Below are 13,108 nucleotides of genomic sequence, written 5' to 3' on the forward strand. Positions count from 1 at the left end.
GCAAAATCGGCAGTGTATCAAATACTTGTTCTCCCCACTGTACTAAACTATAATACTGAACTACTGCAGCACAACATCATGCTGTACATACACAAGCGTCTCCAAAGTATTTAGAAGTTAGACAATTTAAAAGGTCTGATTGAAATGTGTATTAACCTTTACTGGGCAAGTGACTATGATTGGTCATTTGATTTTTAAAACATGACATTTATAATGTATATATAGTGTTTATTTAAAAAAAAAAAAAAAAAACAACACTGTTTATGGCCCCAATAACACTTGTAAAGTTGTTGCTTTTTTTATGTTTAATGTCATAGTATTTAACTCATTACATGCCAATGACAACGATAGACATCCAAATTCATTTAAACCGAGAGGACCAGCCATGTGAATGCTCATTTTACAGTGCTGACGTCTCGCACCGTCAATGGCAGCCAGTGAGTTAAATCCTCTATAGGGCACTCATCACCCATTTAACTGCAATTATGCAGTTCGTAGTTAACAAAGAATGAGGTGGTTTACAGCTTTGTGCTTTGAGTGGTGGTGGGGAGGGTTGGCACAAGCCTTTTATGGCTCACCCATGGTCACGGGTTTGGTTCAAGTGTATGTTGCAGTCTCAGTCAAGTTGAAGTTTGCAGATTGGGTTTGTACAGATTTGTATGTATAAAAGTGATAATCATTCACTCGATTAGATTTCAATTATTTGTTGGCATTGACGGCAATAGTCGTCAACCCCATTTTCAAATTACTGTCAACCCTCCCAGTCAAAATGGACTTGACCTCCATCACTATCAATGGCAGCATAACTTAAGACAAAGGATTGGAAACTTCTTTATGAACCTGTTGCCATTGACACTGATGCTCCTTTCTTCAGGTTCGCCTCCCTATCTAACAAAGCTGGCATTACATTCAGCTTGTCCATTTGACTCTTTTTTTGTTTTTCCCCAAGTATTTTTTGCAACACTTCTTAAGACACTATTTCTGCTTCTGTGATGCATTCAAGGATATTATAAGGCCCAGACCTCCATTCTTTTTATGTAAAGTCAATTTTTATCAATATTTCGCCATGTAAGGACACAAACACACCACAAAAGAAAGTGTATTGCAAAACCAATGCATTTTTATTTTTTTAGGCAGATTTTTTTTTTTTCTTGAAAGACATCTGAAACATTTGCGGTGTCCTCGCTGCTGCTATCGCCTCTAAAAGACCTCAAATAACCAAAGTGCTAGAATTATTATTACATTTCAATGGCTTCACTCTGTTAGTAAGAATTGTACATCACAAAATCCGCCCGGGTGAAAATACATATGAAACAAAATCAGCCATATCAAAGGATCATCGAGCCCTTGATAGACTTTGTTTTGAGTTAGGGGATGTGTACAAACTCCACCAAAAAAGGAAAAAGTCACATAGTTTTAATGTCCACAGCATTGGCATCAGTGTACTGATGTTGAACACTTAATCTACGGGTTCGTTTAATGAAAACCAACACACAAATAATGAAAACGGTTCTAATGGACACTGCATAAACAAGTTCGCCTGTCTAAATACCACATGGCGTCAAGTCAAACATTTTTTTTTATGCTTAAATAACGGCTTGTGCTGGCCATCCTGTTTTTTTTAATGCTATTTTGAGCTACAGTCATAATAATCTCTGGCTGTGAGTGGATTTTTAAATGAAGTAAAGACGCTCTCAAAAAGATTAATAATTGAAAAAATAAATGCCCCCGTTTTCTTGTCATTTGATACCACAAAGCATTTGTGAGACGACACAGTCTAAACAGTGTACAGAGACTTACACCTTATAGCCAATGACTCACGATGATATACGGTTACAGTGTTGTACAGCAAGCCAGCCTACAAGCGCATACAGTACATTCAAGATAATTCCGGTCTCAAGCTGCCCCTCCAGTGTAACACAGACACACTCACGCACACACATACACACCATTTACTCCATTATCACCCCTCCAAACAAACAAAAAATAAGCTAAACGTTTCAATGCTGTCTTTGTAAGTTTTAAAATATAAAACAGGTGACAAACATTGGGTCTATACGTGTACACAGATAAAAGGTTTTTTTTTTTTTTTTTTTTAAATACAGTGCTTTTGCAAACTTGTAAAAATTGTACTTAAAATAATGTGAACAGCATGCGTGAAAATACTCTTGAAAGGCTGTGGGATTAGATCCCACTTTGGGATTGACCCAACACTGATTTTCTGAAAACGTCCTCGAGTTAAAATCAAACCAGTCCGTGTACAAACGTTATACCTGCTCTAGTAAGTCTTCTATATATATTTTTTTATTTTTTTTTTTTTTTTTACAAGAACCTGTGTTACACGCAAATTTTTGAAAAGTGAAATTGCTTCATTGAATTACCAAAGCACTTGAAAGGATCCCTCGCGCCACTGTGACCCAACCCCACCCTATCAGTAGCATATTACGTATTAAGAATTGTACACATTCTGACTGTATATACAGAAAAGGTATTTTTTTGTTTGTTTAAAAAAGGAAGAAAAAAGTCCCCAAACGGTTAACATCCTGGAAAACAGTGCGTTCAACAAGAAAAACTATAAGGCCAGTGTTAAACGTGTTGAAATTGGCTGACATGTCCCATTAGATTGCTGTCGTGTTGTATTGTGTCTTCTTCATATTTCCTTTGGTCAACAGTTGCGCCTACATATGTGGATGTGATTGAAGGAGGCCCTCCTCCCCTGAAAGCCCTAGCAACACCAGTGTAGAGATTCCACCAGCAGTTTTCGCACTTGAAAAGACAGGAAGCGGAATCCTCGCTGTGGGTCCCTTGGTCCGAGCGTTTGGCCTCTTAGGCTCTTTGATTTACAGGAGTGAAAGGATTTCGTCCATGCTCATGCGTTGTCTGGTCTAGAGGGGGTTTCAACTCCTCTCATCGCATGAAGCTCGAAATGGATGCTGCCTGGACTCAATTCGGAACACCTCATGCCCTTAAATAACCCCTGTTCCCAGAATGTGGAATATGATTCCATATGGCTGTAAAACACAAAACATAACATACAAATCAGTCCTTTTAAAACCATTTTATATATTTGTACCAAATCATTTCGGAGACCTTTTATTAAGACATCTGGGCCCTGTTTTAAATTCAGAAAATTTAGCAAAACACGCCCACTTTAATCTTCATAAGAATAGGGTACAATGGAGTTAAAAATTTACTCCTGAATAACAGTTCCTTTTACAGTATCATGGTAACAACTGCTGCTCTGTGGGTGAGCGGCTTGACTTCACATTATTGACAATATGATTCGGTACAGAAGGAGCCCTGCCTCGATTATGCGGCATATGGGCGAACAGCAGTGGGGCTTAACAGTGAGGCCGGTGGGATAACAGTCTCTTTTTGGAAGTGACACACAGCTATGAGGCGGGGATTTGGTGAACAAAACAAACATAGGCACAGGTCTAGGAGTTAAATATTGCCCATCAGCGCTTCGTTACCAATGCCCATTGACACTCGCACAAAAAACAAAAACAAAAAACCTCTAAAAAAAAAACAACACAAAAATGCTGCCAATGAATGAGCAGGATCAGACATCACTAAGCCTTTGGCAGAGACAGGAGAAAATATGTTTACTTTGCCTTTTGGGGGAAGCATGCTTACACTTATGCACCTCCACTTTAGTATACACTAGAGGTGGGAATCTTTGGGTACCTAACGATTCGATTACGATTCAGAGGCTCCGATTCGATTATAAATCGATTATTGATGTCACCCAAAACCCCCTTTTATTGTTTTGTACATTAGTTCCAAAATAGTTATAAAATCCTATTAGGCTAAACCAAACTAATATTTAAGTATCAAGTTAACAGTTAAAAACATTAAATAAAATACTCAAGTCCCCATTCTGTATCAGCAGCTTTAAACTACATTCAATTAATTTAATGATGTGAATCAACCGTTAAAGTTGATAAAATTGCTCCCGTTATTCCATAATTTCCCTTCGGTCTACTTACAATATGTCAGTTTTAAAACTGTTTCATTATTTAAAGATAGATTCTAGTCAAGATTTTGCTGATTTAGGAGTATTTCAGACAAAAAGTTAATTAGGTTCGCTACAACAGAGCCTTCTAGAGAAGTCTACTGCTTTAAGATGGTGGCTGTTTACAACACGGCAACTACTAAACGCCAAGCCTGTCGTTTTGCATCTAGTTCTTTTTATATGTTCTAACACCGCAGTCGTCTGTCATTTATCATCTAGTTCTGCATATATGTGATATCTACTATAGCCGTATGTGGCCGTACGTTTGTAGCAACTAGCAACTGGGCATTGTTTAAACTAGCTGTCGACCGCAGTCAGGTATTTTTTTTTTTTTTTTTATCTAGCAGCATGAGTTGAACATGATATTTGCTCTCGGTCCGTTCCTCATTGCGTCCTGAAGACCGCGCTGTGAGACTGTGTTTTAGTTCTGCTTTACCTGGTATAATTCAATAAACTGAATTTGGATGTTTGTGAATCGTTCTCGAATCTTCCACGGCCGAATCGCGAATAATCTAAGAATCGGACATTTTGCACGCCTCTAGTATACACTGTGTCAGTTGATCACAAGTTGTCTCATCACATGAACAAACACCTCACTTCAAATATATTAACCATGACTCAACTGACCAATGGGTGTGTCATCCATTTGATTTAGCACCACCTTAAAAACACTTTTAGTTATTATGGGAAACCAGATGATTCTTGTCATAGGGGGCCGTTTACATGGTGACTCTCCGAGAAGACGAAAAGTTTCATTTTTGCATTTATATGGTTCCGTTGCCATTCGAACAATGTTGCAATTCCGCATGAAAACGATGTAGTATTCATGCCACGCCCTAGGGGGCAGTGCAGATTTACAAGGCGACAGCGAATGATGCACTTTGACCTCCTCAGCCCGGAAGACAACATGCCCGCCCACTCCAAGCAATGGCATTTTCTTTTGTTCAAAAAGGCACAAAAACAGAAACATTCAACATATTTAAAATGAAAATATTATTAAAACAGTAAATTAAAGCCGACGTTCCGCCATATTTGCGGTTTTTAATGTTTAGTAGCATCGCTGCGCACGCCAAATGTGACGTGTATGAGTGCTGACGTTATCGACACGGTCCCGCGCCGTGGGAGCTTTTGATATGCATGAGGAGCAAGCCCCCCTCAAGCCCCCGCAATCGAATTCTTCCACTTTGGAGGCAGGATTCCAAGGTTTGCGTCTTTGCCTTCCGTCTGCGCCGACACCATACGAACGCGAGGCCACTCTGCAACACAGTCATTGCGTCTTCGTGTCGCAGAGTCGCCATGTAAACTGCCCCTTCGTCGATGGTAATTCAGTTGTTTTATGTATGACAGCTGCTTTTGCCTAATTTTGGGTGGAGAATCCAAAAACTGAACTGAAAAATAATTTTATCACACTCTTAGCAGTTATGTAAATAAATGAGAAGATAGGGTTTTAGTCATTTTGAATGAATGGTGTTACAGACAGTGTAACCTGTGACTAAAATAGCATTGAGTCCATATATATATATATATATATATATATATATATATATATATATATATATATATATATATATATATATATATATATATATATAAATATTAGACAGATATACAGCAGCTGTACCTGGTAGAGAGAACAACCATCCGTCCCTATGAGTGAAACTTTTTATCTCCAGGTTTCCTTTCATCCATTCGCCTGCTATTTCTCAACCCTCCGTCTTTCTGAAAAATGCAAGGAGACACTGAAATCAAACTAAGACAGAATTTTTAACCTCAAAACTGTAACCTGATAGCCAACACCAAAATAAACGCCAAGCTAACCAATTTAATCTGAAACCATCATATGTTAGTTGTCTACACATTTACATTTTAACACCTGGATAAAGAATAAAAAGTGGCGTTAAGGAGAGGAAAAGGAAAACAAAGCATTGTTAAAATAGTCACAGCACTCATTAGTCAAAAAACACTGAAACCACTCAGTCAGAGCATTAAGTAGGCATGAAAATGTACATTAAATCCCAATTGTTGCAGTTTTAGCCTCATGTGTACTTTTTGACACCCTTGCATTGTGAAACAAGCAAACCAAACAAGGTAGCTCAGGTTTTGTTGCCAAGTGTACATTTTGTCATAACTAGAGTGAGCAAAATCAGCATCTCCTTTGTTTGAAAGTAAAATAAACACAACACACAAACTTTTTAATTCGCAAATGTCAGCATTTTTCTGTTTTTGAAAAGAAAAGATCATCCCAATCATCCATCCATCCATCCATCCTATAGCTCTCGTACTCATTAGTTGTGGTTTAGCTGGAGCGTATCCCAATTCCAGGTACACCCGTGACTGATAGACAGCCAATTATAGAGCACATACAATTCACCATGATGGTCTCGTTCAAGATGGAGGGACCAAATAAAAAAAAAAAAATGGAAATAGTTCTCCTCAAAACACTTTAAAGATATTTCATTTTTGGGACATTGGAAAAGCATTTGAACTAACGAGGGGAAAATGTAAGCATTAAATTTACAGAAAATTCTAATGGCCTACTTTACATATTGTAGGGCTAACTGAGATATGCAGCTTTAACCTCTGTATTGCAGATTTTCACCTATTATGGGTGAGTCTGTAACATACACCCACAATAAAAACATTCACACCAATGGACATTTGAGAATCTTCGATGTGAGAAAAAACTGGATGCCAAAATACACCAACACAAGCAAGGAAAGAAGATGAAAACCACACAGGAATGTTGAAGAGATTTGAGACATATCATAACTTTCTTTCCAGAAAGAGCTGCATGCCATCAAGACTTTGTACCAAAGAGGAGTGTGTATCGCTTCAAACCTCAGATATGTCCTTCTGCAGAATGGGACTTTTTTGAAGGTCCCTATGAAACCTGTGGTTTTCGGATGAGCTAGAGAGTCGTCGGATTACCTTCCTAATGACCTGCTCCGTGTGTAAACAAAAAGAGAATAGAACTGATGGTTTTACACACTGCTTCTCTCTGTGCAACTGAATAGATCAAGAATATGAAATGAAAACATTACTTTTCTACTGACAAGGTTACCGTCTTGATCCAAGTAGTGTTCCTCAGTCACAGACTCGCCTGATATGTTTTTTGCTTCCTCGCCCTGTGAATGTTTAATTATTTAATGACATAAAACACAGTTCAAGCAGTATATGGCAAACAAACCATCACCACACCAAAAGTAGAAAGAGAGCACCACAGTAGCGTGAGAAAGTAGAAGGTTCCTTTGAAAAATGTTGACAGAAAAATCACATCAATCCTTATATGCCATGCAAATTCTGTAAGACTCTGTCAGAGCAATTCACTGCTACTTTATTACTTTTGCAAGAGAAACAGTTTGGAGCCAAACGCATTTGGACTGAGAAAAGTAGCACCTCACCAATCCTGAATTTCTTGTTTAATTGAATCTGATCAATAGACAAATAGCACATTTGTGTGCTGTTAAAGCAACAGTGCAAATACTTTACAATTACTGCATTCACAGAGAAACAACAGGACACACTCAGGAATGCAAGTAAAATAGTTTCCTTTCTATACCATGCATTCACCCCTGAAAAGGAACCAGATTGAACCACACCAAACAAACACGCCAATCTCGGCCAACCCAAGCCTCTCTTCCCAGGCTTGCAGGGTACCTTTAAAATGAGGCGGCGGCGGAAGATTCTCGTGGTTACTGTCTGTTCTTCCTCTGAGCCAGAATCTACACTAACCCGCTGCTGGAAGAGGAATTTTTAAAAAATCATGAGTCACAAACTCAAAGTGGGAAGCTAGGAGTAGAGAGAGTCATTAATCAGGTCTCTGTTGATGTAACTAAAACAATTTGACTCCGTCAATGGCTCTGCTGGAAGATCTGGTTAATATTCTTATTCACAGTCATACAATAGATCTTTAAATAAATAATATTAAAAAAAGGGGGGGGGGGGAATTGGAATGAGGTACAAAGTATTTTGAGATTGGCATGATATAGGACTCTTTCAAATTTGAATAATATATCAATCAGGCATACAACAATATGAGTGCTGTGTAGAAGAAGTATGTGCCATACTACGGTACAGAAGGTTTAGTACAGTCTTAACATGATACCTTGGAGTTGTGTACATCATTACATTATCAAAATAATAGCAGATGGCCAGTGGAGTAATGCAGATGTTACCTTAAACTGAAATTAATGGTAGAGTCAGTCTACACATGAGGACTGTTTCATGTATTATATTGTGTCACTGCAAATACAGCCATATGAGATATCTGACACTTGAAATGTACATGGAAATTAACTTATGGATATAAGCATTAAATCATGAATGGGCGCTTGTCCTGCTGTGAAAAGCAACCTCATGACTCAAACATAGAAAACTGTACTTCAAAGAAGTTTGTTAGACCTACCTGAACTTTTTTCTCTGACACTAGCATTCCTTCTTCCTTTCTGCCATTCACAGATTCCGGTGAGCTCCCTTGAGGTAAGGTTCTTGCATTGTTGCCGTTCTGCCGGAACCTCCCCGATTCATCTCTGGGTGAGGAAGTGATAGCATCGCTTGAGTTCTGGTGGCTGTTGGGAGACGCCGCATTAGAATACACGTTTTTGAGTAGATAACGGATTTCAAAAGACTCAATAAATTGTACCTTTCTCGCCTGTCCTGTTCTGAGCTCCGGCCTGGCGTCGGTGGCTCCACGTTGACGCTGGATGAGTCACTCTGCCAACCTGAAAGCGAGCACACGTCTTTTTCTGGCTGTTCAATGCGAGAATTGAGAATCTCCAGATCTCTGGCCGCAGTATTCATCTCCTGGTTCTCCTCCTTTTCCTCTGAGCCTTCATCAGTCTTCACTTCTTCATGTTGGTGACAAAATGCCTCACGTGGGATATCATTATTTCCTCCTCCACCCTCCTCTTCACTAGATCCATACTGAGAGGGCTTATGTTCCCAAAGGGCCTCAGCCCATTCCTGAAGGGTCAGATTCCTTGCAGACTTGTCCTGGCTTTCCTGGCAGGTGCCTTTGCCTTCACAGTGCAGTACCACTTCAGCAACATCCATCCTATCCTCACAGTGGACCTTTTCCTCACTGTTGCTTTGTACTTGTTGTAACATGGGTGTTTCATCAATACATTCTTTGTCAATCTCAGCCTCTGCTCCATTTTCAATAAAACCAGTACCCAAAGCATTGATCTGCTCTCCTGCACCTCCCTTTTGTCCTGTTGAAATATTCTTTTCCGCCTCCAGCTGACACCTATCTTTTGTCACCATCTCACATTTTCTTTTCACATTTTTAATCAAGTCTTGTTCTACCCACCTTTCCACAAATGCGTTTCCCTCTATCACGTCCGTCTCCTCAACCTTGCCCTTTTCTTTTGACAATTCCCTCTCACATTTGCTAATATGCATGCTCACTTGTGTCACACCTCTATCCCCCGATTGTGCTCTGTCAGGTGTTGAAGGGGTTACTGATGATGCGGATGAGACTGAAGAAGATGATGTGGAGTAGGCCATGCTGATGTTCAACTCACACATTGCTGGGACAGCGTGTGATTTGGGTTTGCGGCTCGGCTCCATTTCTTGATAAAATCTGTCTTCCTCCTCGCTCAAAAGCAGCTGGTCATTCAGGGCGATGTGGGGCTTTTGCACCTTAGGTAGGACAGAATCAGGGAGGGCAAAAGAAGAAAGGGACAGAGAACAGGGTCTAGGGAGACTTTCGGGTGGGGTTCCTGGTTGGATCTCTGGACTCCAGAGCGGGGACTGAGGGTGGGAGGCGGTTGGCCAGGAAGAGTCAGGTTGTGGATAATGGTGATGTTGGTGGATGGGAGAAGGGTTGGGTGTGACAGGAAGTTCGGGCACCAGAAAATGTGGGTCGGAGTGCAGTACAGCAGGGGAATGCAACTCAGCTAGAATGCTCTGATAATCTGTGGGTGACATGATGATAAATGTACACCAAAGCATGCGAAGAACTGAAAACACAGCAAAATGCATGTACAGCATGGACACCATATGCAACACCATGTAAGGAATGAATTGGACTGTATACATTTAAGGTAAACTATCTGAATCCAAAGAGTTTTTAAGGGAGAATATTAGGCCCAAATGGAAGATGAGTTAATTCACACATGAGATGAAGTTGGCAGAATAGCGTGATATAGATCAGGGGTTCTCAAACTTTTTGGGTCCAGTGAGAAATGAATTTTACAAAGGGCCCACTCATAATCCTAACAGAAAACAGAACTACCATATCTTCCCCTAAATGCAAATGTGAAATATCTTAACAAGTGAATTTAAAAAGACACAACTTTATATTTATTTATATTGTAATTGTCATTTATATATATATATATATATATATATATATACACACACATACATACATACATACACACATATATATACATATATATATATACATACACAGTATATATATTAGGGCTGTCAAAATTATCGCGTTAACGGGCGGTAATTAATTTTTTAAATTAATCACGTTAAAATATTTGACGCAATTAACGTACATGCCCCGCTCAGACACATTTAAATGACAGTACAGTGAAATGCCCACATGTTAATTTTGTTTTATGGAGTTTTGCCACCCTCTGCTGGCGCTTGGGTGCAACTGATTTTATAGGCTTCAGCACCCATGAGCATTGTGTAAGTAATTATTGACATCAACAATGGCGGTCTACTAGGTTATTTTTTGAATGAAATTTTACAAATTTTATTAAAACAAAAACATTAAGAGGGGTTTTAATATAAAATTTCTATAACTTGTACTAACATTTACCTTTTAAGAACTACAAGTCTTTCTACCATGGATCGCCTTAACAGAATGTTAATAATGTTAATGCCATCTTGTTGATTTATTGTTATAATAAACAAATACAGTCCCTATGTACCGTATGTTGAATGTATATATATAATATCTATATATACATATAAAACATTATGCAATAAAAAATACAACTATATGTATTCTCCCCCCCAAACTAAACCTTTTATTCTAGAAAAATAACTAAAACTGTCATTTTACAAAGTGTTGTCAGATTTACGTGATACATAAAAATTACACGAGAGCTTTGAATTGACGCAAAGCTGAAAAGTACATGGGCTCAGTTTGCTTATTATGTATGTATGTTTTATTGCTCCATCGGTCATTTTATGTTCAGTTCATGCGCAAACCTTTTGATAAGATATGAAATGGCAAATTATTTTGTTATTCCAAGTTTGAGAACCACTAATATAAAGCATGCTACATAAATATTTCCAGTGAGGTAGGGTCAATGCGGGTACGAGTGGCAGGTGGACAAGCGCAAGGGCATGGGTGGCAAGGAGACAGGGAGCGGAGAGGCGGGGATAGAGGATTTGGGCTTGGGCACTGGGACCCACAGGGGTACATAGCAGGCAAGGATAGAGGGGAAACTGGGCGAGAGGAAGAGGCCAAATCACTTGGCGAGGTGTTCACTGAAGGTGAAGAAATGGGTGTCATAGCATGTTCTTGTAGGGTAGGGGCAGCACGGTCGGGCACAAGTGTGAGAACAGTGGTTTCGGAGAGGGTGGAAGCATCACAAGTGAGTTCTGAGGTGCTTTGTAATAATTCCAAAGATGCAGGTTCTATTTGAGAGGGAGAGGTTGGGGGTGAGGATGGTACAAACGAAGGTGCTGGTGAAGTGATGAATGGGACCGGAGAGGATGGATGTGGTGAGAAAGGAAAGGCAGGGGACTGGCGAGGGTCAGCAGGCGGGGAATGAGCGTGGAGGCATTTAAGAGGCGGCTGTACAAAGTTAAAATGCTTTTCCATTCGTGAAGGGGGTGCCAAGTCTTTCAGCGAAATAGAGAACTCGTAACTAGGAGACCGCTTTGGGGTCAAAGCTCTCGGTGTGAGAGGAGGGGATGAGATCAATGGGTTTGTATGCAGGATAAAGGCAGGACTGCTTGGAATCAATGGTATAATCACACACACTAAGGGTGAGGCATGGATGGATACAAAAAGTAAAACAGGAAAGAATGGAAAATGAACATCAGTACTGAATTTAAACAAAACAGGAAATTAATACATAGGGAGGCTTCTGCAGAGGGATGCGTATTAGCAATAGTAACTCTTAAACAGTTAAGAGATGTTATGTGCAGTTATCTGCAGTGAGTGCCGCTGAGGGGGAGGTGATGGGAGGCAGGAACAGAAGAAGCGGAACTGTCATCTATCCAAGGAAGGCTCAGAGGAACTGGAGGAGCACTAGAAGAACTACACTGTATAATATTGTTATACAGTCTACACAGTAATAAAATCTACAATTAACTCAAATATGGCAAAAATAATATATTAGAGTACATTAAAGCATGCACTTTAAACAGGATTTCCCTGACTGTTCCTTTGTGACAACTGGTACACTGTAGCTACGTATTCAATTTTAACATAGGCAAGAAATTGTTTGGCGCTATTGTTTTTTTTTTGACAGCAATTAAAATGTTAATAGACAACAGAATGAGCCAGTTGTCCAAACACACTTTCAATCTAATCCTAAAACACAATCTCTAAAAATTGGCATTGGCGCTAGATATGATCCATGCAATGTGGTGCATTCAAAAAAAACAACAACAATATGGTAGCAGGGAGAGGTAATAGGTCAGCTAATCAGAGCTAAACTTTACCATCAGCCTGATCCCGGAAAACCGCATGATCATCAGCAAAACATCTCGTGCCGGAAATGTTACCATAGTCAAAAATTGGGCCTTCCAGTAAAGTCACAATATCCATCCGATTGACTTTGGTCAGCACTGCAGTCAAGGCATCCGCTGTAAAAATGAAATGATGGGTGAAAATCTTTTGAAACTTTTAGTAAAAACACACAAGCTACGGTTTCACAGACAAAAAGTCTTACTTGTGGCGTTTTTTCCTTCCCGGCTGACCCATTTCTTTAATAGCATGAAGCTCTGTGCTGTCAATGAGTTAGGGTTCTCCAATCTAATGTGGTTGATCTCATCTACTGTGAAGTTCATCTCCCGAGCTAGCTCTGTGACAAGACACACAAACTGAACCTTTAAGAAGCAGTGCATAACCATCGTAGTGCACATACATTAGTCCAAATATTCGTTCTTGATCAC

At 39.6% G+C, this 13,108-nt stretch overlaps 1 protein-coding gene across 43 annotated transcripts in view; it reads right to left on the bottom strand.

The window, feature by feature from the left end:
* Positions 1 to 722: 722 nt before the first annotated feature.
* LOC130923110 (ankyrin-3-like) overlaps positions 723 to 13,108 on the bottom strand; it is a 184,125-nt gene continuing 171,739 nt past the window's right edge. For 31 of the 43 annotated variants that reach the window (XM_057848567.1, XM_057848564.1, XM_057848573.1 and 28 more), the window contains 5 exons: positions 12,886 to 13,017; positions 12,656 to 12,799; positions 8,658 to 9,930; positions 8,421 to 8,583; positions 7,147 to 7,753 (listed from right to left, as the gene is read on the bottom strand). In XM_057848567.1, the coding sequence (XP_057704550.1) occupies positions 7,298 to 7,753; positions 8,421 to 8,583; positions 8,658 to 9,930; positions 12,656 to 12,799; positions 12,886 to 13,017 (2,168 nt within the window). In that variant the 3' untranslated portion in view covers positions 7,147 to 7,297. The other 12 variants (XM_057848589.1, XM_057848600.1, XM_057848582.1 and 9 more) reach the window with 11 other exon arrangements.

The sequence above is a fragment of the Corythoichthys intestinalis genome, chromosome 10 (assembly GCF_030265065.1).
Source record: "Corythoichthys intestinalis isolate RoL2023-P3 chromosome 10, ASM3026506v1, whole genome shotgun sequence".
Taxonomy (NCBI): Eukaryota; Metazoa; Chordata; class Actinopteri; order Syngnathiformes; family Syngnathidae; genus Corythoichthys; species Corythoichthys intestinalis.